The following is a 22,498-nucleotide window of genomic DNA, read 5'->3' on the forward strand; positions in this document are numbered from 1 at the left end:
CATAAAATTTTTATTTTTTCCCTAAATAATTGACCGTTAGTTACTTTCTGGGCTCACTGCTATTTAAAAAAATCACTTTTTGTCTCCAAATTCAACTGTGGTGTGCAATCATTTCCTAATTCAAAAATAAATAAGCTAGCCCAGCTTTTTTGAATCTGCTTTCCTTCAGCTTCGTTGCACCAAAACCAATCTCTAACCGGGAGTGGCAGTAGTCATGTCCCCTGAAGTTATAAGTTATAGGATATCTGGAGAATAATTGATTGGGACTAAGACAGAAAGTAGATTATGTGAATACTAGACAACATATAACATCTCAGAAGTAAACTTAAATCATATGCACTTTTGTCATATTTCTGTTTCACATCTAGAGCTTTACAATTTAATAAGTATGTCATGCCTGATTACTACACAGTATGTCTACTATATTATTTTATTTCTCTTTATTGCCCCCCAGCCTTTATATAGGTTTTTCCTATTCAATGGAAAAGCAGTTTGAGTCTATTATGTTTACCATTGGTCAATCAATTGGAAAAATAACACTGGCTGGAGGAAACACATACCTCTTATGTAATAACCATTGTGGCCCAAATCTTTCAAGTTAAAATTTTAACTGCATAGATGAAATAAACTGGGACAGAACTAGTCTAATCAGGACCATATTTCCTCTAATTATACGCCTCCTATTTACAAAAATGCCCATCTTATTCATTCATTCAATTTATTCATTGTGTATTTATTGATCACATCACAGATTTGTGTCTAGAATAGCAACATAATGAAAATATGTGAGTGTTAGTGTCAGCACTCCTTCATTGGATAATCAGGAAAGAAAACCACAAGACTCCATTGATAAAAATCAAGTGTACTTTTACTAATTATAAATGAACAGAAGCGTAGCAAAGCGAAAACTGATTATTTAGGCGCTAAAGCAAATGATATATAGAATAACCCATTCCCCACCCCTTGGCATCCCAGTCACAGTCCAATCATAATTCTCCCAAGTGTCAGGTGCGAGATAACTTCGAAAGGCATCACCAAGATGGAATGTCAGTGCCGTTGGCCTTGGCGGAAAACCTCCTCCACATGCGCAGTAAGACAGGCAGCAGAAACTCCAGAATCTTCCTCCAGCACAATTAGTAGTCCCCTCCCAAATACCATGCCCCCCTCCCCGTTTCAATGGCAGCCGAAGCAGTAGCAAAGCAGAGGCTGACAGTTAGATCATTTTATTTGTTAATTTGTTAACATTGAACTAACTCTATGCGATCATAAAAGTCTCTGTCAGAAATTTCTTCTGTGAAATATAATTTTCAAATTATTTTTCTAATATTTATAGTATTGATAAACAGAAACAGAAAATTTTAGTACTGATCCTGATTTTTGGCATATGTTATTTTGATGTTAGAACTTCTCCAAAATCTTATATGTGGTAGGAGTATATAGCAACAATTATAAAAATAATGATATTAAATTATTCCACATTTTGATCAGAGATTTGAGATTTAAAATTATAATTAAATTTTTGAAAAAACATGGTGGCAAACCATCTCCCTACAATTAAGGTAATTTGGAAACAAAACTACAGTTACGACCAGTGGTCAAGGAAGCTAGGAATTGTAGTTCAGCAATATGCTGGCCAAAATCCCGTGTTTGTGAAATGCATGGCCATATAAATTTGATGAATGAATAAATAAAATACTTATAGAGCTATAAATCCTTCACAATTTTATGCAATGTATAGGCATTTAGATCCTGAAAAAGATTATGTAGTGGCTAAGAGTTAATACCAACTTTAAAGCACATCATCATCACCAGGCAGTAAGAGGTCTGCGAATATTGTGAATAAACTTGTGACGGAAACCTATCTATTTGGTTACATTTGGAGATTATTTCAAGAAAAAGTAATCAAAGAGAGCATCACAATGGTCCTGGAGTGACAATCTGGATCCAGGACATATTTTGTATCTTTAGTAGAGCCTGTAGCCCCACAAAATAAATAAAAATACCTCTAAAAAAATGGAATTCTTCATGATTGCAAAATTACACTAAATTTAAACACTTATGAATTGCCTGAAAAGATTCCTCACTTCTGCAGTAATCTAAGAGGTATATAACTGAGGCCTCCTTTTTCTGCCTAAGGCATAAAGCTAAGATAACTCCAGATTTCTATATGATTTGGCAGTTAGGTATTCTGGAATAGCATTCCTTAACTAGAAGGTTGCCTGCCAACAATTAAGAATATAGCTAAAAATGCCCTTCTTGGAAAATGAGAGGAGATGAACTAGGAGACACTACCTTAGGTTTCCAGCACTTATCATTTGGAACAGCCTCCCAGATAAAATTAGATGTGCTGATGATCTTTAGAGAGTAGTTTAAATCCAAGCCCTTCCAAGAGCACTTATAAATTGAGAAGGCATCATCTCAATTTACTATCTTGTTGACTGAAATGATAATGGAAGTGAGATATACCTCATTCACTGGAGATTTTTTTTAGTTTACCATCTATTCTTTCCTTTTTTTTCTTTTTTCTTTTAATCCTTAACCAAGATTTTTTTATTATTATTATGTTTGCTTCCAAGGTTCATAACAGAACTATGGTGTAAAATGAATAAATGAATGAACGAATGAATGAATGCTTTGCCTACTGAGATAACTTTTATAAACAACACTGTATTCCGGAATGATAACTGTATATGAGCCATCTTCACTTCATTCAGGTTGTTATCCAGGTTGTTTGACCTGGATTCTAAAATGTCAACTTTAGTGTTATAAATTTCCTTACTTTAATGGAATTTAGAAAATTTTTGTTGTTTGCCTGTTGGTAAGTCTCTATCCAGTTCTCAAAATTAATTCTCTCAGCTATTCCCTATAGAGATTCACTGCAGCTTTATACCTCACAGACAGAGGAGTGAGGGAATAATAATTTGAGGGGTTAAGCAAAATTCCCAGAAGTTTCAGTAGATTGATATTATCTTCCAATTTCCAGGATAATGATACTCTTAGCTCTCAAAACAGCTAACATTCAATATAAAAATTATAAATAGAGTAAATGTTTTTTAAAAAAATATAGAATATAGAAGAAAACTCCTTATTGGAGTTATGGGAAGAGTTTATCTGAGCAGATATCTTGATCAGTGACATTACCTTTTCTTTTCTGTCTTCAGGGATCCTTCCCATAGGATTGTTGTAATAATCTTGTGGAGTGGGGTGGACAGGAGAGGAATGAGTTCATCAGAATCATCTCTGGAGTTGGTTATCACTACCTTTCTTCTCTTTCATTATTTAATAATTTTCCTATAGAATTTTGCTCAGATGTACGAATAGAAAAGTAGTCAGATTGCTAAGCATATCCAAGCTGTAAGTTAGTTGCAGCTACTTAGCTTTAAAAAAAAAGAAAACACTCTTATCCTTCTTATCAGAATAGAAATATATCCCCCCCACAACTTAAAGCCTATATTTCTCATCCCACTGAGGATTCAAATAAACTTTACAGAAGGATCTTGCAGCCACTCCCACTCCACACTGTAATCAAACATTGATCCATTGCTGACTACATTGAGATATCCACAAGCATGAAAGATATCCAACAATGCCATAGCATCCCAGCACTATCTTGTAAATGCATACCTTCCAAATAGATAGGCATTACTGTGAGCATGTCTCCTTTCTATTCTAGTAGTGAGTTTTACATTTGGCCTTATCTCTTAAAATGTTTCCTTTTCAATTCAAGTATGTCATCACATATTAGTCACCTAACATTTTTATAGATCAAATAAATAACATATAATTACTCAACATTTTATTAAAGGTACAGAAATTGGTATATAGTTTTATATGTCACACCAATTTTGTGCAAACTTCACAAAGTCTGGCTTCAAACTTTGTCAGACTTCACAAAATAATACTCCTATATTGCCTAGTGAAATCATACACAGAATAATGTTTGTAAATTTTAGTCGTCATGATTCTTCCCTTTCCATATTTGGAAACATATTTGGGTTTATAGGATTTGACAGAATTCAATACAAGAAATCTCTTTGAGGTTTTTAGCCTAAATATGTGGCAAGAAGTTTCATTTTCTTAGTCTCGCCTGATAACAATCTAACAGAATTGCATTCCACTGTGAATTCTTCCCTTTCATTCAAGTCTTAGAAAAAATGAAACAACAAAGCCTTTTAAATTGCAAGGTTTTTTCTGTATTCAAGATTGGAGCCTAAAGTAACTCAAAATACGCACACATAAACACACACACACACACATACACACACACATATTACCAGCTATAGTATCAGTTTAACATGAAAATAAGGGTGAGATGGGAAATACCTGAAATTGACAAATAAATAAAACAAATATGAGCATTATGCTCCATCTGGCCTTAACTCCTTTCTAATAATAATAAAAACGGAGGTTTTCCAGAGATAGGTGGAATTTTTCTGTCTCTCAGTCATGTAGCTATCTTTTCTCTGCCTAGTAAAACATTTGTGCTTCCTTGTGTCCATCATTTTTACCTCCACCAAGAGTTTCCTGCATTGGGTGACTTGTCCCTATGAAGTTCTTCCCTTTCTGGTCTTCTACATGACTCTCCACATAGTGCCCAGCAGTTCCCTTCAGAAGTTGCTCCCTTCAGCAGAACTGCTCTCAAACAAGAACTCTCAGTAGTACAAAATAGTGTTGCTCATTGTTCTTCACAAAAATCAGTAACCCAACTTCAACAATCAGAGTTGTCTAATCTGATTTAGTTACTCACTATTATCTTCATTCCAATCCTCCAATCTTTCTCTTCTTTTCTTCTGCCGGGAGTCCTTACTGAATCCTTCCTTTAACACAACATCTATAAAGCCAGCCCATCCTTTCTTTCTGTGAGAAACTTTTTTGTGATAACTGAATTATTTCTATCTTTATCAACAAACTGGCACAAAATATCAGAAAGCATTTGTTTGAGTGCGAGTGTGAATGTAAGAAAATGTGACCATGGTAATTCCAGGCATGTCATAGTAAGCAGTGATTATATATGAATTGAGTTTGTATGCACTGGAATATACTTATTTAACTCCACAAATAGATAAAAGAAAACATCAGCCAATGATATAACCAAGTTGCTTGGATTATTGGAAAAAACATTTTTGATTATGTGAACCTTGTCCTGAACTGAACATAAGAAGACATAAAATGCATTGGTTGATTCATAAAGAGGAATTTATGGAGAAATTAGAACTGCTGTTCTATTTACCAAAAATGCTTTCTGTCAAATAAGTGGGATTTGCTTTTGCAAAAATGAGATTCGTTTATCGTTTTCTGATAGCTCATTTCTTAAAAAAAATTGGATTAGTTCACACAACTTGTTCAAATAAAATTTAAAGTACATTTATGGAATTTAGCACACATTTTGAAAGTCCATATTTGTTACAATTATGAATTAACAATTGAATTATATATAATTACAGTCCTGAAATATTCATATTTAAATATTCTACTTTAAATGCCATTGTAGATGGAAAGCCATCTTAGCCTGTGATTTAAAAAAAACACTCCAATTTAATTGTACCAATTAACCACTTTATGTGTTTGATTAAGTGAGCTGCAGCTCATGAAAATGTATGCCTTTTAATACAATTGTTTGTCAGAAAAACTGCTATCAGACTCCTGACTTTTCACTATCTTAAATGGCTTAATCTTCAAAATATTTTTATATCCGAAATCTAATTTGTAGAAAACACAAAACCTCTGCTATGTCTCAGTGCTGGAACCACCTAAACAGAAAACATTTTAAGACCCTTACTATGTCATCACCTCTTTTTTAACAATGTTTTCTTTTCCCCACTGCATAACCAGGCTCGGCTCCCTTCGTGCTCATCCACCTATAGTGTTTCTGAGGTATACTTTGCACGTGTTCTTTCATAGTACAGTTTCTTCATTCATCACCCTTTGATTTAATTAATTTATTTCATTTGGTCTTCCCCATGCAGAAGTGAGAGAGAGAAAATCACCTTGTGGGATTTATTATGCATGCTCACCTTGCAACCATGTCCAGCCTAACTTAATACCAATCAGCCACTTAATCATAGAACAATTTTTAATTGCAGCATTTTTATAGTTTATAATAATATTGTATAATTACATACAAACCAAAATTCTGTGCAGTTTTTTAAAGAAACATTTTTATGCAGAAAGTCAGTAAGTACTATATAATTTTGTAACCCGTCCACAGTCACTGCTGTGAGATGGGTGGCCACATAATTCACTGAAATTAATTAATTAAATGTTTGTTTGTTGGATTTTTTAATAGTCAGGTCTTTCAGAAATAGATCACATAGTTCAATAATTATATTTCCATGTATGACTATGAAGTTTTATCTGTTTCATAAATGAGAGTGGAATAAAAGTGAAAGATTGTTCTTTCATTTACACTTATTCAATGGAATGGTAATATTCGAAGAAGCTTTTCAATAACTGGAATTTTCTAGAAGGATCCATAAATCATGCTTCCCTGATAACTATTATTGGAGTGAAAAGGATGGAAAGATTTCTTTTATTTAATACTGTTCTGGAAGAGTTTTGTACTAACAAATTTATCATGCACCCAACATCGTCACAAAATGATTACTATAAAAATAATGTCTAAGATCTCGCTGCATTTTTCCTTTCAGGTATACAAATATTTTCTGCATGCAATTTTGCAAACACAGAGAACATTTCCAAAGCTATTATTCTCAAGTCTTTTTTTTTTCATTCTAACAAAGCCTGCTGCCGTGCTCGACATCTTGCAAGATATTTAGCCATGTCACAATAAATTATCCATTAATCTACCCTGTGTTTAAATATCTGCTCACTTATTCATTTCTTTATGGAGACAGAGAAGGTTAGGAGATGCACCGGGTAACTATGAATTGAAAATGTGGGGTTTCATATTATCAGGAAGGGTCATAGGATGGAGAACAGATATATTATAATATATAAAATCCCAGTGAATTAGAAAAGCTCTAGAAAAAGATGTCTGGATTGTCTACCAGTATGACTTAGTAGTCCATAAGAGTCAATAGAAGGTACCATTTTGGGACCCCACTGAGATGAGACCAAACCCATCTATCCAGAGACTACTAATTTTAGTACTCTAATTGTAGATGTAATAGCAATCTTTTGGTAATGAGTTCATTTGTTTCTATCATAAGTGAATATGTCAGTACCAGGCAATTTATGTTAACTCCTCTTCATTTAACATGGTATAGCACTATATATCTTGAGTGCTTTTGCTCCCTATTCCAACATAGAAATTCAAATGCTCATATAAAAACAAGAGTTATTACAGTGCTTGAATTTTACTATTATATCTGGTGTATGCATCATAAGATTAGTAGTGACACATGTTACAGCCAGTCACCCTCTCTCAGTTGAAACCTCATTTCAAGATTGTTGATGTGGGGAAAATAGGATGAAGGTGTATTGGATATTTTGCTGTCTTGAGTTATTTGTAAAAATAATAAAAGCGGGATACAAATAAATAAAATAAAAATAAATATGTTGGATACTTAATACAACCATTATGAAAAGGTTTAGTGGTGTTATATAATAAATAGTTTGGGAAGAATAAAGCACCTCCCCTTAGTTTTCTTGAGTTTTAGTTATATATTGTGGCATACTATTGTTTTTACTTGAAGATATAGCAGATGTACCAAATTGTAATACAAAAAGTCATTATACCATTCTTCTCAAAGTATAGAATAGTGGCCCATAAACAATGTAAACGTCTGCTTGAAAAATATTTTAGCCTCTATCCCCAATGTCCTACTTACACCCTTACCTCATTATAAACACATCTACATGGCTGGGAATGCACTGCTTAATCATACATCACATGCATATTGTCCATTGCTTGCAGTGAACAATTGAAATTGAAATAATTAATTATTTTCTATTGTAAGTTCCTCCTGAGATCAGAAGATGGCTAATTTCTATGAAAATTACTGAATAACTTAGGCATCTGTTCAGCTGTCTTAATAACTTTGATTGTATATGTTGGTCTCATTCTATAGTTTTCTTCCTGTCTTTGCTTTATTTGCTTTAGTCTTTGACCCTAACATTAAGTAAATAAAAATATCCATTATTGGCATCCAGCTAGTAGAGAGCAGAAACCACATAATACCCTTTTTTTTTATTTTGATGGGCAGGTATTGGTTTTAATTGAACTATCTTTGGACAGCTATATAGTATATCATGCAGCTTTTATTCATAAAGTAGACTTGAATCTTGTCACTCTGAAACTTTATTTTTCTATTTAAATATATCCTAAAAATCTCTTAAGAGTCTTAATAGTAGGTTGTCTGATATATGAAGAGATTAAAGGAAGTTTATCATTAATTTAGCTAGGGTCATGATGTTGTGTTTCATTCTGCTCTAGTGGATTTACAGTTGTGATTGCCCATATATGTCTAAATAATAGAAGCCAAAGACAAACACTGGAAAACCATAATCTACACACATTGTTTGAGTGAGCTTAATAGTATATGACAGATCAGTATTTTAAATAGGACACAAGAGTCAATGTCAGATCTGCCGGTATCAATAAACAAAAATTACATATTCATCCTGCTTTTCCTCAGAGGGCTCAAGATGACATATTTAATATATCCCCTCGTTTTGTGAGCTCACCTAATTAATTAGGCATTGAGAAACAGTAGTAGCCAGAAATCACCTGAGTTCCATCTTGAGTGAATATTTGAATCCAGCTCTCCCTCTCTCCCTCCCTCCCTCCCTCTCCCCCCCCCCTCTCTTCCTGACATTTGGAATATAAATCTTTTAATATGATTTTCCTGGAAACTGAAGTTCTGGGAAGAAAAGAAGCATTTCAAATGAGTTTCATGCTTTGTTTGAACTAGAACAGAAAAATAATATTTTAATAATTTAAAAATATGTAAATTTATCATTCTGTAAGAGTCATGTATCTAAAATGTAACCCATTCTCTATAAACATCTGATGATGCATATGTTCTTTCTTTGTCTATCTAATGAATATTATTTGAGGAAATCTAGATGTAAACTTGCATTATTAGATACATACCTTTTGCATCTAGTTTTTCTTATATTTTCATATAAAAATTCTTTATTCTTACTTTTTTATATTTTTCTTAGATCTTTTTCCTCATTAGTTCTTTCAGATTCTTGGGAATGTAACTTTCTTATGCAAATGCATAAGAAGCTGTATTATTAAAAGTTCTTGCTTGCTAATTTATTCTACATAATTAAACATTTTGTAGTTTAGATTGTAGGATACTATAATAAATTATATAAAAACAGTTGGACTTAAGGGTATGAGTGTTATGTAGTTATTAGAATTTTTTATAGATATGTATCAATGCTTGAATAATTTAGTAGTTACCTAAATGCATAGAAAAAAGGGACTTCTGTCAAATTATACATAGTGTAAATGTTTTTCAAAGTCATATTAAAGAGGCAAACCAAAAGAAATGGTAGGCACTGTGCATCAATTCCTAAGTGCAGCATTTATAAAGAATGTTAATTACAATACATTATAAAGAGCACACAACCCTTTTTTTAAGTGCTAATATACCTCTTATTCAGAGAGCCCTTAAAATTTGGAGTTTGATCTATATTTCTAAATCTTTCACTGAAAAGGTAATACATATTTTTCAAATATTGTGAAGTATAGCACATTATAAAAGAGGCCTTGTGAAACAATAAGCAAGATCCAAAAATGAAGATCCTTATAATCCAGTGTTTCATCTTGTTCTTGCAATGCAAAGCAATTGTATTTATCTAAAACCAATATGTAGACTTTGCAACATCATCTTAATAATGCAACTTTTTTCTGAAGAATGCTTCCATGAGTGTAATGAAATTTAAGATTATAACTGCAATCAATAACATGGTTCTGTTTTAATTGAAAGGAATGACTAAGATTTCTCTTTTAGAAAAATACATTATTGTTTTGTACAAATTTTTAATTTGATATTTAATCAATATGGGAACAAAAACATCTAATGTGAGGGGTTTTTTTAACCTTGTGCAACACATCCCTGTGTCATGTAAAATGATTTTGAACATTTCCTGATTTCAAAGGAATTTGCTTTTTTTAATGAGCTCATGAGGATGGAACATTGTTCTGTGGTATTAACCAAAATTAACTAAGACAAATGGAACTATTGTACAGTTCTTTGAACTTGGCCAATATTTTTTCAGTGAGAAACAAGGGATTGTAGTGAGATTTTGTTAATCTTACTGATTAACATTTCAGCAAGGTACAAAATGAATCTTACAGATTTTTAATTAAAACATATTTGACTATTTGCAGACTGTTTTTACAAATTGAAAATCTTTTTTTTTTAAGAGAAGCACTTTTTACTCTGTCTTTCCCAGTGACGTGCGGTAAGGTTTATGGCTGGTGAGGCACTGACATCATCACCCAAGATGCTGAGGAACAGAAACATTTTACATTTACAAAATATAACAAAGACATTTCAGTACTTCAACAGCATACAGGTAGTCCTCAACTTACAACTGTTCATTTAGTGACTATTCAAAGTTACACCACTGAAAAAAGTGACTTAAGACCGTTTTTCACTTATGACCATTGCAGCATCCCTATGGTCACATGATCAAAATTCAGATGCTTGGCAAAATGTCGGATGGTTGCAGTGTCCTGGAGTCACGTGATCACTTTGTGCAACCATCCGACATTTTGCAACCTTCTGACAGTAGACAAGGAAAGTCAATGGAGGAAGCCAGATTCACCTAACAACCGTGTTACTAACTTAACACCTGCAGTGATTCACTTAACAACTGCAATCAGAAAAGTCATAGAGTGGGGCAAAATTCACTTAACTGTCTTACTGTGCAAAATAAAATTTTAGGTTCAATTGTGGTCATAGGTTCAGGACTACCTGTCTCCTATTAAGACACGACAAATGATCATCATGAAGGGAGGACTGTGACATCTTTGATCTTTTTGCAATTGCATAGAAAATGGCGAGAAATAATATTCTACTTCAGTTCTACTTGGAAATGAACAGCTATCAGTAATAACGTTTATCAGGGAATACACTACAACCCTGGATAGAAGTTTTGGAATATATTCAAGGCAAGTTAAATATTAATAATTAATTTAATATGTGTTGCCTGCACTGGATGTTTGCATAATGGAATGGAGGAGGAGGAAGAGGAGGAGGAGGAGGAGGAGGAGAGATGAAAGACAAGGGGGGAGGAATAATTCCTACTCTTTCCCCCAGTGTATCCCTCAGCAGTATACTTAAAGCCCTCAATGGCAGATAACTGTAATTCACATCCAGGTCTGCTCAACCAACCACCCCGCTTTGCACATCAGGTATTATTTAGCTAGGGGTGGGTAGAAAAAAATGAAGAATAAATGTGTTCCTCCTGGAGCTTTTTTGGCGGGGAGCAGCCATCCCCACCTGTTACCAAAGGAACCTCAGACAGTTAAAAGGGAATAAGCGCAGCCTTAGCTCAGCAGAAATGACTGGATTCTATTATTAGCCCACCTTGGCTAATAAAGCGCTATTATCATCCATGCTCCAGCAGGCAGGGGAGGGTAACTTCCAACAAAATGCAGCAACCAGAGAAAAGCAGCGAGGGGAGAGGAAGCTCGTCTGGGGAGAGCCACGTGCTGCTTTTGCCTTAGATTCCTCTCCTCCATACGCGTACCTTTCCTCTTGGACTCTCTCCCGGCTACCTTGCCAGCTGCTTCTTTTGCCATGTTGTTTCCCAGCATGGCAAAACACTTTCTTTTCCCTTTGCCTTCCAGCCCGCCAAGAAGTGCCAGATCTGAGCCAATCCACCATTGCAGCTTGGCCCGGGCCGCAGGGAAACCTCACTAGCATAAAGCGCTTTCTTTTGCCCATGGCGGAGCTCAGGCGGTCTGTCCTCTCCCCCAACACCCCACTGATTAACCCACCTATTTGTTGGAAGCTTTGGTATAGGCTCACATTCCCCCCCCCCCGCCCAATCTTCCTCCTTTTGCAATTCATGCAAGGTTAACTCAACAGAGAAGACTCAATCCAAATGGCAACTGGCATTGCATTTATTAAAGAAAAAAGAAAAAAAGGAAATCTGAAGGAAAAGAGGGAGCATGGGGTGGGGGTGGGGGGGCGTCAGAAAGGGAGAAAGAGAGAGGAAGAGCGGGCGCGACCCTGTAGCTTTAAACAGAATGACAGAGTTGGAAGGGAAGGAACCAATGACTGCACTGGACTCATCACACTGCTGCCACTGAGTCAAAGGAAGAACCAGCGCCCTCTACTATGAGGCAGGAGAACTGTGTGCGTTACCTACCTCTGGACTTTTTAGTCTTTTAACCAGTGGTAGGTTTCAAAAAATTTTGGAACCTCTTCTGTAGGTGTGGCCTGCTTTCCGGATCCACTGGTGGAACCTCTTCTAACCGGTTCGGTAGAGGTGATGAACCGGTTCTACCGAACTGGTGTGAACCAGTAGGAACCCACCTCTGCTTTTAACCCTTGCTTAACTCTGCTTGAGCGATCATAAAACGCCTAAAAAGTCAGACTAGATGAAGCACGCAGTTCTCCTGCCTCATGGTACGGGGCGCTTTTTTAGAGACTTTTTTAAACAGTTAAGCAGAGACATCCACGGTGAGGCAGCAGCTAGCTAACCTCACCTCAGCACTCGCCTTTTTCCTTTTACATTTTTTTTTCTTTTCATGATGGGAGTGGTGAGGCTGTGCCTCCCCTGCCTCATCTGACTGCACGTCTCTGGTCTTTCCATGCTTGGGCCTTTAACCTAGGTTTGCTTGATCAGAAGCAAACAAATTGTACGTTGTTTCTCCTGAACTTTATTTTAATACTGTTTATGGAATACTGTACTGACATTTATTTTCTATATCACAAATTCTTTTAGGTATATATTTTAGACAAGTTTAGCATATCACATCCCTTCTCATAATAGATTACTTCAAAAATCTAGCATATATGTTAGCCAATTCATCTAATCCAAGACATATCTTAATTATGCTTTATGGTAGATTTGGTCTCACTTCTGTCCATATCTCAAAAGTTATTCTTTTTGAGATCAAACATTAACTTTATATCTATTTATATTGAAGATGAATCATTTACTAATCATTGATAATGCCAGTTAAATTTTGATATCATTTGGAAATACTAATAGCGACTAAAGCTTCAATCTGAAAACTGTTTCTAAAGAAATATATTAGTAAATTTTGGCAGAATTATTTTGCATCAAGCTCATTTTTCATGTTATTCATCAATTAATTTTTCACAGTATCAATTCAAATTTTTCTTCTGTAGTAGATAGTTTGAATGCACCCAAGATGAAACCCAAAAGAGAATACATTTTTCAGTAACATCTTATATTACTTTTTAGCAGACCTCTGTTACAAGGAAACAAGGAAACACAAGTTATCAAAACTTTTCTCCAGCTGCTTGAACAGAATTCAAATATTTCATCTACAAACATATCTAATACGGGGTAAAAGTTGAACTTCCTTATCTGTCATTTCTTTTGCTATTAAATCATCTGTTTGCTAGTTTTCTTCGGAAGGATAAAGTAACAGTATGATAAAATGAAGAAGGTGATGCCTTATTTCCCTTGAGGAAGGAGATGCCATAAGTTGTTAAAAAGAAAAATAATTATGCAACTAACATTAGTTTCATTTTTTAAATCAACTATTTGTCTTATCATTTTTTTCTGTCAATTATTTACTCTGCATTCCTTTCTGTGAATCTCTCTCACTTTCTGAAATCCTTTTTACATTTCAACTTACTAAAGAACGTACACGTACAAATCATTTGACACTTTAAAAAGTAAAGTATATTTATTTTCTCTCCAAAAGGTACATTGTAATCCTATGACTGATACAGAGTTTACATTTGAGGGGTGGTCCATGAGTCTGTGTTTGGCCTGTTAAGCCCTTTCAGATTCAAAGCAGGAAGTTCTTGAAACTTCTTACAGTTATTTGAATAAATCTATGCTTGTAATTTCTATGTGGAAGGAAGTTGTTTCCATCAACAGTTTACATACTTTAAGTTACACTGTGGCTTAAACACTAACATGTCTATATCATATTCTGCTTGTGGACATGTGAAAATGTTTGCATCTCAAAATAAGAGTCACTACTGACTTATGTCCTTGTGATGAGTTTATAATTTATTTACTTAACATCATATAAGCAGATTTGTAAGACAAAAATTCTCAGATCTAGCACTTAGCAATAGCAGTAGCACTTAGACTTTAGACTTATATACTGCTTCACAGTGCTTTTACGCCCCCCTCTAAGTGATTTACAAAGTCAGCATATTGCCCCCAACAATCTGGGTCCTCATTTTATCCACCTCAGACGGATGGAAGGCTGAGTCAACCTTGAGCCTGATGAGATTCAAACTGCCAAATTGCAGGTAGGCAGCAGGCAGCAGAAGTAGCCTACCGTACTGCATTCTAACCACTGCGCCACCGTGGCTCTTAGAGATAGATAGATAGATAGATAGATGGATGGATGGATGGATGGATAGATGATAGATAGATAGATAGATAGATAGATAGATAGATAGATAGATAGATAGATAGATAGATAGATAGACAGACAGACAGACAGACAGAGAAGAAAACACACATAAAACAGCCATTAAAATCAAGTAATCAACTTTTATCTCATGGTATACAGCAAATACTGCATAACAAAAAGCAGTAGTGTCTAAAGCATTGATGGCATAGGAGAGTTAGTCTAACATCTAATCAAAATGAAAAATTAACTAAATAGAAGATGTTTAACTATAGCTTAAATCTGAAGCATGTGTTTTCTATCTATTATCTAACAACAGAAATTAGTCATATTGTATGCTTGATTGCAGTTTTGATTGGAAGTAATCACTGCTTCATATGAAGGACCACTGAGAACTACCTTTCTCAGAAACTTAGAATAAACTACAGTATGTGCCTCATAGGACAGCAGACTCAGCACTTGCCTGGGCATTTTGTGTAACCATCAGTTTCAGGCCACCTACGTGAAGCTTAATAAATCATGTACAAATGCTTTAAAAATACCACTTGTTTGATCGTATGTTCTTTAATGACCCAGTTTGTCTTCTTAGACTTTATTTTTAAAGATCATATTCTTGATCTTGTTATAATTAATCAGCAAGAATTCTCTATATAAAGCAGCCACTGACTGCAATGCTGTGATTAGTCCAGTGGATGATGGGTATAAAATTGGTTTATCATCCATATGAGACTAATTTTGGGAGACAATTCAATAATTTCAGTATATGTTTTTTGGGGTAGGATTTCACAAAAAAGAAACAATGGGTCTTACTTTTTTTTTTGCAGAAATTACAGGTTACCTTGTTCAATAGCAACTGTAACATGTTTCTCATGAGTTTCTCTACACCATATATATACACATACATACATACACACACACATACACACACACACAAACATATACATATATATAATTTGTATCAATTATCCAATTAACTGGCAGCACTTTGTTTTAAAGTTTTTTGCAAAATTTGCAAACATGATATACATAGAGAATAGATCAAGAGAAATGTTTCTTCACTACATTGAGTGCTTTGCAAAAATCATTGCTGAATGAATTCAGGACTGTTAATTTCAGCTGGTAGTTCTCCAGGAACATTTCCTGTAACAGTTGTCCTCTGTGGTCCCAAATATTAATATGTTGAAGCATGAATGTGGTCATTGCAAAAGGAAATTCTTATATTAAAATTAACAATTTTAAGCTGAAGGAAAAAATATTATAATTTTAGCAGATATTTTATATTTTTATTAAGCAAAATGATAGATGCAGTAACTGTTCTGGGCTAATGCAAACCTGGAAAGAGAGCTATATAGATGAATTGCCTGTTTATAAAGTAAATCTAATGTTTTGAGGTTAGTTAGAAGAAAATAACTCTCACGTCATATTTGCTTCTGTGCTTGGTTTATCTTGCTTCCTTCATTACATCTTACCTAATCTATGACATTTTCCTCTGTCTTGGCTAATATTCTCTGTATGTATATACAATATGTATGTAGTGGTCCTCTCAGAGTTCTAGTGATGCTTCTACATATTGCATGTCTTTTGATGATGAATAGTAACCCTTTCTGTAAATTAAATATTTCTACTGTTCTTGAAAAATAGCTTTCAATTAGTGGGGAGGCTTGTTTTGTTATTAGTGTTCCATATGAACTTAAAAGTTATTTATAAGAATTAGCTTTTTATGTTAAGTTAAAAAAATTCCATCTTTGTAGAACACTTTATTTGACTTCTTAGCTTCTAACTGTACTTACTCTGTGCTAATCTTGTTACAATATAGTAAAGGTAAGTAATTTCTTGAAACTTTCCTAAAGATTATAGGCACGTGTTCAGCATTTTTCCTCAGCTTCCTTATACTGTGGTTTTGGTCTGGTAAAACTTTTTATTTTAATTTTTATGTTTAACATGAATATTTCATGACTATGCACTCAGAGGCTCTTTGACTTTAAATGAAAGATGAAAATGGATTTTTAAAACTTAACATTTATCACTGTTGCAGAATTCAGCTGTATCATAATTGACCTTCTTGTTAATAAGTATCATATATGCATTATTTTCCATCTCCTTCAATTTCTTAATTTCATCTGTGACTTAATATTCATTTTTATTGAGTTGTTATTAGTATTTTCAAAACTGGACAAATGTAACTTCAAAACCATGAAAATAGTTGATCATTTTTTAAAAAAAATATTTCACTAAACAACAGAATGTAGCTACAATTTGCCTAAACCTCTTTTTCTAATTGGAACTCAGAACCAAGGAAAGAAAAGATTATATTTGAAATCATAATACAAAAGACATGCACATGTTATTTTCTGTGAAGAGACTTGCATAGAAAAATGGGTTGTGCCAACAAAATCCTGTATATATTTGTTTTAAAGAAAGCTCTATTATATTCAGCCATGTCTCAGAATAGAAACCATTGCGATGTAGACTAAAATAATCATCAGTTATCTGTATAATCACTTTTCTTTAGATATGTAGAATAACATAAGTGGCAACCATATTGTTGTTCATGCATCATTTTGCTAATATAGGATTCATAATGTTTTGGATAGAAAAGCATAGGAAATAAAAGACTTTATTTTCTTATATTCTACCTCTTGTGCTTTAATATATACTTTTAAAAATAAAGTTTTGCCAATTGCTTTGCAGTAAGATGCCTAGGATGTCCATGAGGATAGAAAAAGAATGGAAAAAGTTCTTTCATGTATTACATTTGGAAATACGTGGGAGGCAGGCACTTATTTTTCCTATACCACAAGTTTCTTATATATGTGTAACTATTTTGACATAAAACCCATGCTAAGTTCGAAGATAATGGTATACAATATATTAAAATGGAATTGCTAACTAGTAACAGCTTCTTATTAGATGGGTTTCCACTAAAAAAAATCTATGAAACTCATTTTATCCCATGCAGTTTTCATCACTGCTTCTATGGACAGAAGGTAAAATTTCATAATATTAATCTAATAATTTTATGAGTGGTAAACTGATAATTCAGTTCTACAATAAAGTTCTTCCAGTCGACAGATTTGTCATTTTAACAATAGCTGAATCATACAAGTTTCAGCTGCATTATTATTATACATTTTTTTTATTTTCTCCCTGCAGTCACTTCACTATAAATGGGCTTAATGGTGAATTTAATGTTAGATACAAGCAAAAAGTCAACATGTGAAGAGTTCAAATTGACTACAAGTTGATTGCTACAGACTGCTTGCCTTCACTTGGTAACAGATAGATAAGGTTCCTTGGAACTTGAGGCAGGGTGGTGGTTTATCAGTCCTTGTTTTCTTGCAACTGTTCAATGACTCAAAGCTAACACCCCGCTTGATTCCTCCCCTGCTTAGCTGGGCAATTCCAATAATCAGTCAGACTAGAGAATGCAACTTAATTTAATTATTACTATTCTAAGGGATTGTTTCCATTCACAAACATCTGTTCTAGGGTATGGGGATCCTTCTGTTTTTATATTGTGTTCAAAACTCTTGATTTTCACTTTGTTATTGTTGTTAACATCATCTCATTTTTTGTGTTGTATGATCATACTTGTTTCTCCTTTTATCATTTCCCAGATTACTCCATGTTTTATCCTTATATTTTCCTGATAGGTCTTTGGCTTAAACACTTTTGATATTGCTCAATTATTGTTTTCACTTCTGCAATGAAGCCATTTTTTAAAAAAATGACACTATCCATCCAAAACAACCCATCTTCACTCTCACTCATGCTTCACAGACACAAACAAACACATTCATACGCAGCAGACATGTATTATTTAAAAATTTTGTTTATAGTAGATCTAGGATACAAAAACCAACCTGTTAGCTTTTATTATTACTTTGATTTTAATCATCCTGGGAAAGTTGGAGGTGGGGGGGGACAAGAAATCTGAGCCACTTTTTAAATTGAAACTATTACTGTATAAATATGGTAGGAAAGTTTGTGTTGTTTTTGGTTGTTGTTGTTTTATTTTTTTAATGTAACATTTCTCCAGGAAAGGCCACCATAGGTTGGAACATTGGCTTAAGTTATTTAATTGCAATAAGTAGATTTATGTTAAAGGTATAAATTCAGCCTAAGGTAGATGTCTCTTTGGGCAAGCTGCTGTGGAACAGAAGAAAGAGGGATGTTTGGGTTTTTAAAATCCATAATTGTTTCATCATTATATAAGTGCCTCAAAAGTGCTTTTTCAAAAGGCAACTGGATTGATTTTTCCTTGAGGAAGAAGAATAAAACATTTTGCTTCTCATCCACAAGCTTCATCAGTTGTGATGGTGGAGTGGGGGAATGGAAGAATAGGTATGACAGTTGAGATTGGATGGGGGGGTGGGGGTGGAACTGTAGGTTCTGACCAGATGGTGGTGATGGGAGAATGGAAGGATTATATTTCTTTGCAGTCATCTGGTCATTAGCACTCTCCCTGAGAGTTCTTGAGGCCACTTGGGGGTTTATCTTTGCCCTGAGGTTCACCTGAATCAGAGTGTGATTGGTTGTAGAATTTTCTTGAAACTGCTGCAAGGGCTAGATTGCAGCAGTTTCAAGAAGATTTCACAACCAATCACACTCTGATTCAGGTGACCCTGTGGGCAAAGATAAACCTCCAAGTGGCCTCAAGAGCTCTCAAAGAAAGTGCTAATGACTACATGATTGCAAAGAAATATAATCCTTCTATTGTCTGTCTGTCCCCCAATCATCTGGTCAGAACCTATCCTTCCATCACTCCCTCCCCCCATTATCACAACTGATGAAGCTTCTTGGATGAGAAGCAAAACATTTTGTTCTTCTTTCTCAAGAAAAAAAGTCCATTTGCCTTTTGGAAAAGTACCTTTGAGACTGCTATGTCTTGAATGACTGAGGATCTCCACAGACATTTTATAAGATACAATTTTGTTCTCAGAGGTAGCTGCAGAACTACACAGGTATCTTTATTTTAACCTCAATAATTGTTTGCTCCCTCATTACTTTTCATGTTAAATGTTCTTCATTGACAAGTATGTTCTGACCTAGGCTTCCCAAGAGCATGAAGCAAAACCCCTTTTATTAATTTTCTGTGAATTCTGCTCATTCACATATAGCAAAATCTTTCAAGGGAGGATTTACAATCACAGATCTTATCTGGCATAGAGAGCTGCCAGGCTGATATCTGCAAAACTTGGCAAGGAGTCTTGGAGAGTCACGAACCAATTAGGTGAACCAATTGTCTTCTGCAAACTCCACTCCCATTTTGCCCCTCTTTTATTCCCTCTGGGAGGGGCCATTCATCATCCACCTGTGACCTTACTCCCAAGCTGACCCCTGTTCTTTAGCTGTTTCTTTCGTCTTGCAACTTGAGCACACGCACACTGAGAACAGGCTCCAACTGTTCATTTGCCTCACTGATGTCTGACTCAGAAGGCAGCTGATAACTGACATACAGCTCTGTTCCCCTCTCTGCCTCTGACACAGAGTCCTCATTAGAACTGCACCCAGACTCCAGGACTGGCCCATGTTCCTCTCCAACCTCCTCACTGTCTGAATCTGCTTCCAGCTCCGCTGGCCTCTGGTGGGCCACAACAAAATAAAACTAGAATCTGGAATCTGAAATCTAGAATCATAGTTTAAGTTGCTTCTTTTCTTTTTAGAAGAAACAAGTATTTGGAAATGTAGGTTGTGCGATTAATAGTGCATGCAAAAGTTTTATTCCCTCATTCAGAGCTCTTTGAAAAATGTGATATTTTCTAACTCCTCTCAACAAAATACAACCTAGTAAGAAACAATCCCACTGAGTACCACTATTTAGATTTATTGTCAAGGAACTAAGAGATTCATAGAATCATAAAGTTAGAAGACACATTGGTCTTCTAATGCAATCCCCTGTCCAGAGCATGAATCCTCATATCACCCTAGACCAGGGGTGTCAAACTCGATTTCATTGAGGGCTGCTTCAGGGTTGTGTTTGACCATGGGGGGCAGGGGACACAGCTTAACATCACTCGTGTTCGAGGTGCCTCTGGTGGCCCAAGCACTCTGTCAGCGAAAATGGGTCCCCGAGCTCCATTTTCTGCTGCGACGTTCTCCTACAACCCTCTCCCAAGGGCTCCTGAGACACCGCGGGCCAGTCCTTTGCTGTTTCCAGGGTAGCTCCACATACCAGATTTGGCCCCGGGCCTTGAGTTTGACTCCCCTGCCCTAGACAAATTATTACCCAATCTTTGTTTCACCAAGTCCAATGGTAGAGTACCCACAACTTAAGAATCAGGTTCTTCACTGTTAAAAGAGTTCTCACAGTCAGAACATTGCTCTTGATTTCAAGTTTGGATCCCCCTCTGCAAAACTTCTACACCTTGATCCTTATCCTGTTTTCAAATAAATCCAAACCCTTTTCCTGATGATAGTACTTTGTATTTGCTGACATGCTTTCTTTAAGCTAAACATACCAGTTTAGAATATGTTTAGGTTAATATTCATGCATACTGTAGACATGGTATAGAACAGATAATATAATATGCAGAATCTTGGAAACGGAATAAATCAAGTGCCAGCATTCCTTTATTATTCATTAGACTAGCACTTCTGAAAACCACTCAAAAGTTGTTTTCAGGAGTGCAACCCAACCAGTATATTAAATAAGAAACAAAAAAGATGTTATGTTTCTCAAAAGTCCTCTGTAAAAACATTCTGATTGATTTCCCTACAACAGGCCCTCTGATAAATAATAATACAATAGTCTTCACTTAAGGGCAATAATTATGAATAGAATTTCCATTGCTAAGTGATGCAGTCATAAAGCATGATGTCATGTGACCATGTTGCTTACAAACAGTAATTCCGGCAGATCCCCAGTTACATCATTAAGTGAATTACTGTGGGTTGTTAAGTGAGTACCTCATGTGATCATGACTTATGACTTCCTACTGGCTTCTTCAATGACTTTGCTTGTGGGAAGCCAGTAGGGAAGGTCACAAATCATAATCGTGATTCTGGGACACCATGATAGTAAAAAATATCTGGGCCAGTTGCCAAGTGTCTGGATCATGTGATTGCAGGGTTATTGTGTTGCCCAGAATTTTGAGGACCATTCGTAAGTACCACTCATTCAGCACTGTCATAAATTCAAACAGTCTCTGAACAAGTGATAATTAACCAAGAGCCACCTCTATAGTATAATGAGATATCATGTTTAAGACAAAACAATAACATCAAAGTTTTGAAGAAATTTGTGCTTAGGAAATAATTGATCAAATTATGAAACAGCTAGAAATGCTAAGTACAATGTTTTTATCTTGTCCTGTTTTAAATGATCTATTACAATTAGCTTCAAGTTTTTCCAACAGTATTTTATTTCTGTATTTCATATTTGAAGTAAAATATAGATTACATTATATTTTTCTCATTAATATATTTGTAGTAAAGGTAAAACATAACTAAAATTGAATATATATATATATATATATATATATATATATATATATATATATATATATATATATATATATATATATATATATATATATATATATATATATATATATGGTTCAGCTTTAAACAAAATTTGTACATTGGTTTAGTTTCTCTTGTTTATATTTAATTCAAACTGTTAAGCAACAGTTTGTTAAATATAAGTTGTGTAAGAAGATTTTAAAAAATGAAAATAGCCTCTGTCTTCAGGTCCCAGGAGCTTGCCCACTATATTCCTGTAGTCACTTTATAATGTTTGTTCTGCTTTATCAGTTCTGTCCTTCTCTCTACAGGTCCAATCCAGGTGCAGCAGTAAGGAGAACATCCTCCGAGCAAGTAAGTGTTGCATCTTTGTATTCTTCTGGAATATAATACCTTCATGAGAAGGTATAGTTTTGCTGGGATGATTTTGGTGACACCATAGAAAGTGATGCAAATGAACTTCTTTTAAAGCTATTTTTCTAGGCTTTTGTGTCTGCAGTGTACACATGGGTATATATGAGGAGATCTTAGTAGACA

The 22,498-nt window shown here is 34.8% G+C and overlaps 1 protein-coding gene across 14 annotated transcripts in view; it reads left to right on the forward strand.

Annotated features, from left to right (window-relative positions):
- Positions 1 to 22,498, forward strand: part of GPHN (gephyrin) — a 234,873-nt gene that overhangs the window by 175,722 nt on the left and 36,653 nt on the right. For 7 of the 14 annotated variants that reach the window (XM_087720983.1, XM_087721009.1, XM_087721025.1 and 4 more), the window contains 2 exons: positions 5,833 to 5,874; positions 22,273 to 22,315. In XM_087720983.1, coding sequence (XP_087577109.1) covers positions 5,833 to 5,874; positions 22,273 to 22,315 — 85 coding nt within the window. The remainder of the gene's footprint in view (positions 1 to 5,832; positions 5,875 to 22,272; positions 22,316 to 22,498) is intronic. The other 7 variants (XM_087721001.1, XM_087721017.1, XM_087721052.1 and 4 more) reach the window with 1 other exon arrangement.

The sequence above is a fragment of the Thamnophis sirtalis genome, unplaced genomic scaffold (assembly GCF_051295495.1).
Source record: "Thamnophis sirtalis isolate CommonGarterSnake01/CBP01778 unplaced genomic scaffold, rThaSir2_p1.2 scaffold_1, whole genome shotgun sequence".
In the NCBI taxonomy this organism is placed as follows: domain Eukaryota; kingdom Metazoa; phylum Chordata; class Lepidosauria; order Squamata; family Natricidae; genus Thamnophis; species Thamnophis sirtalis.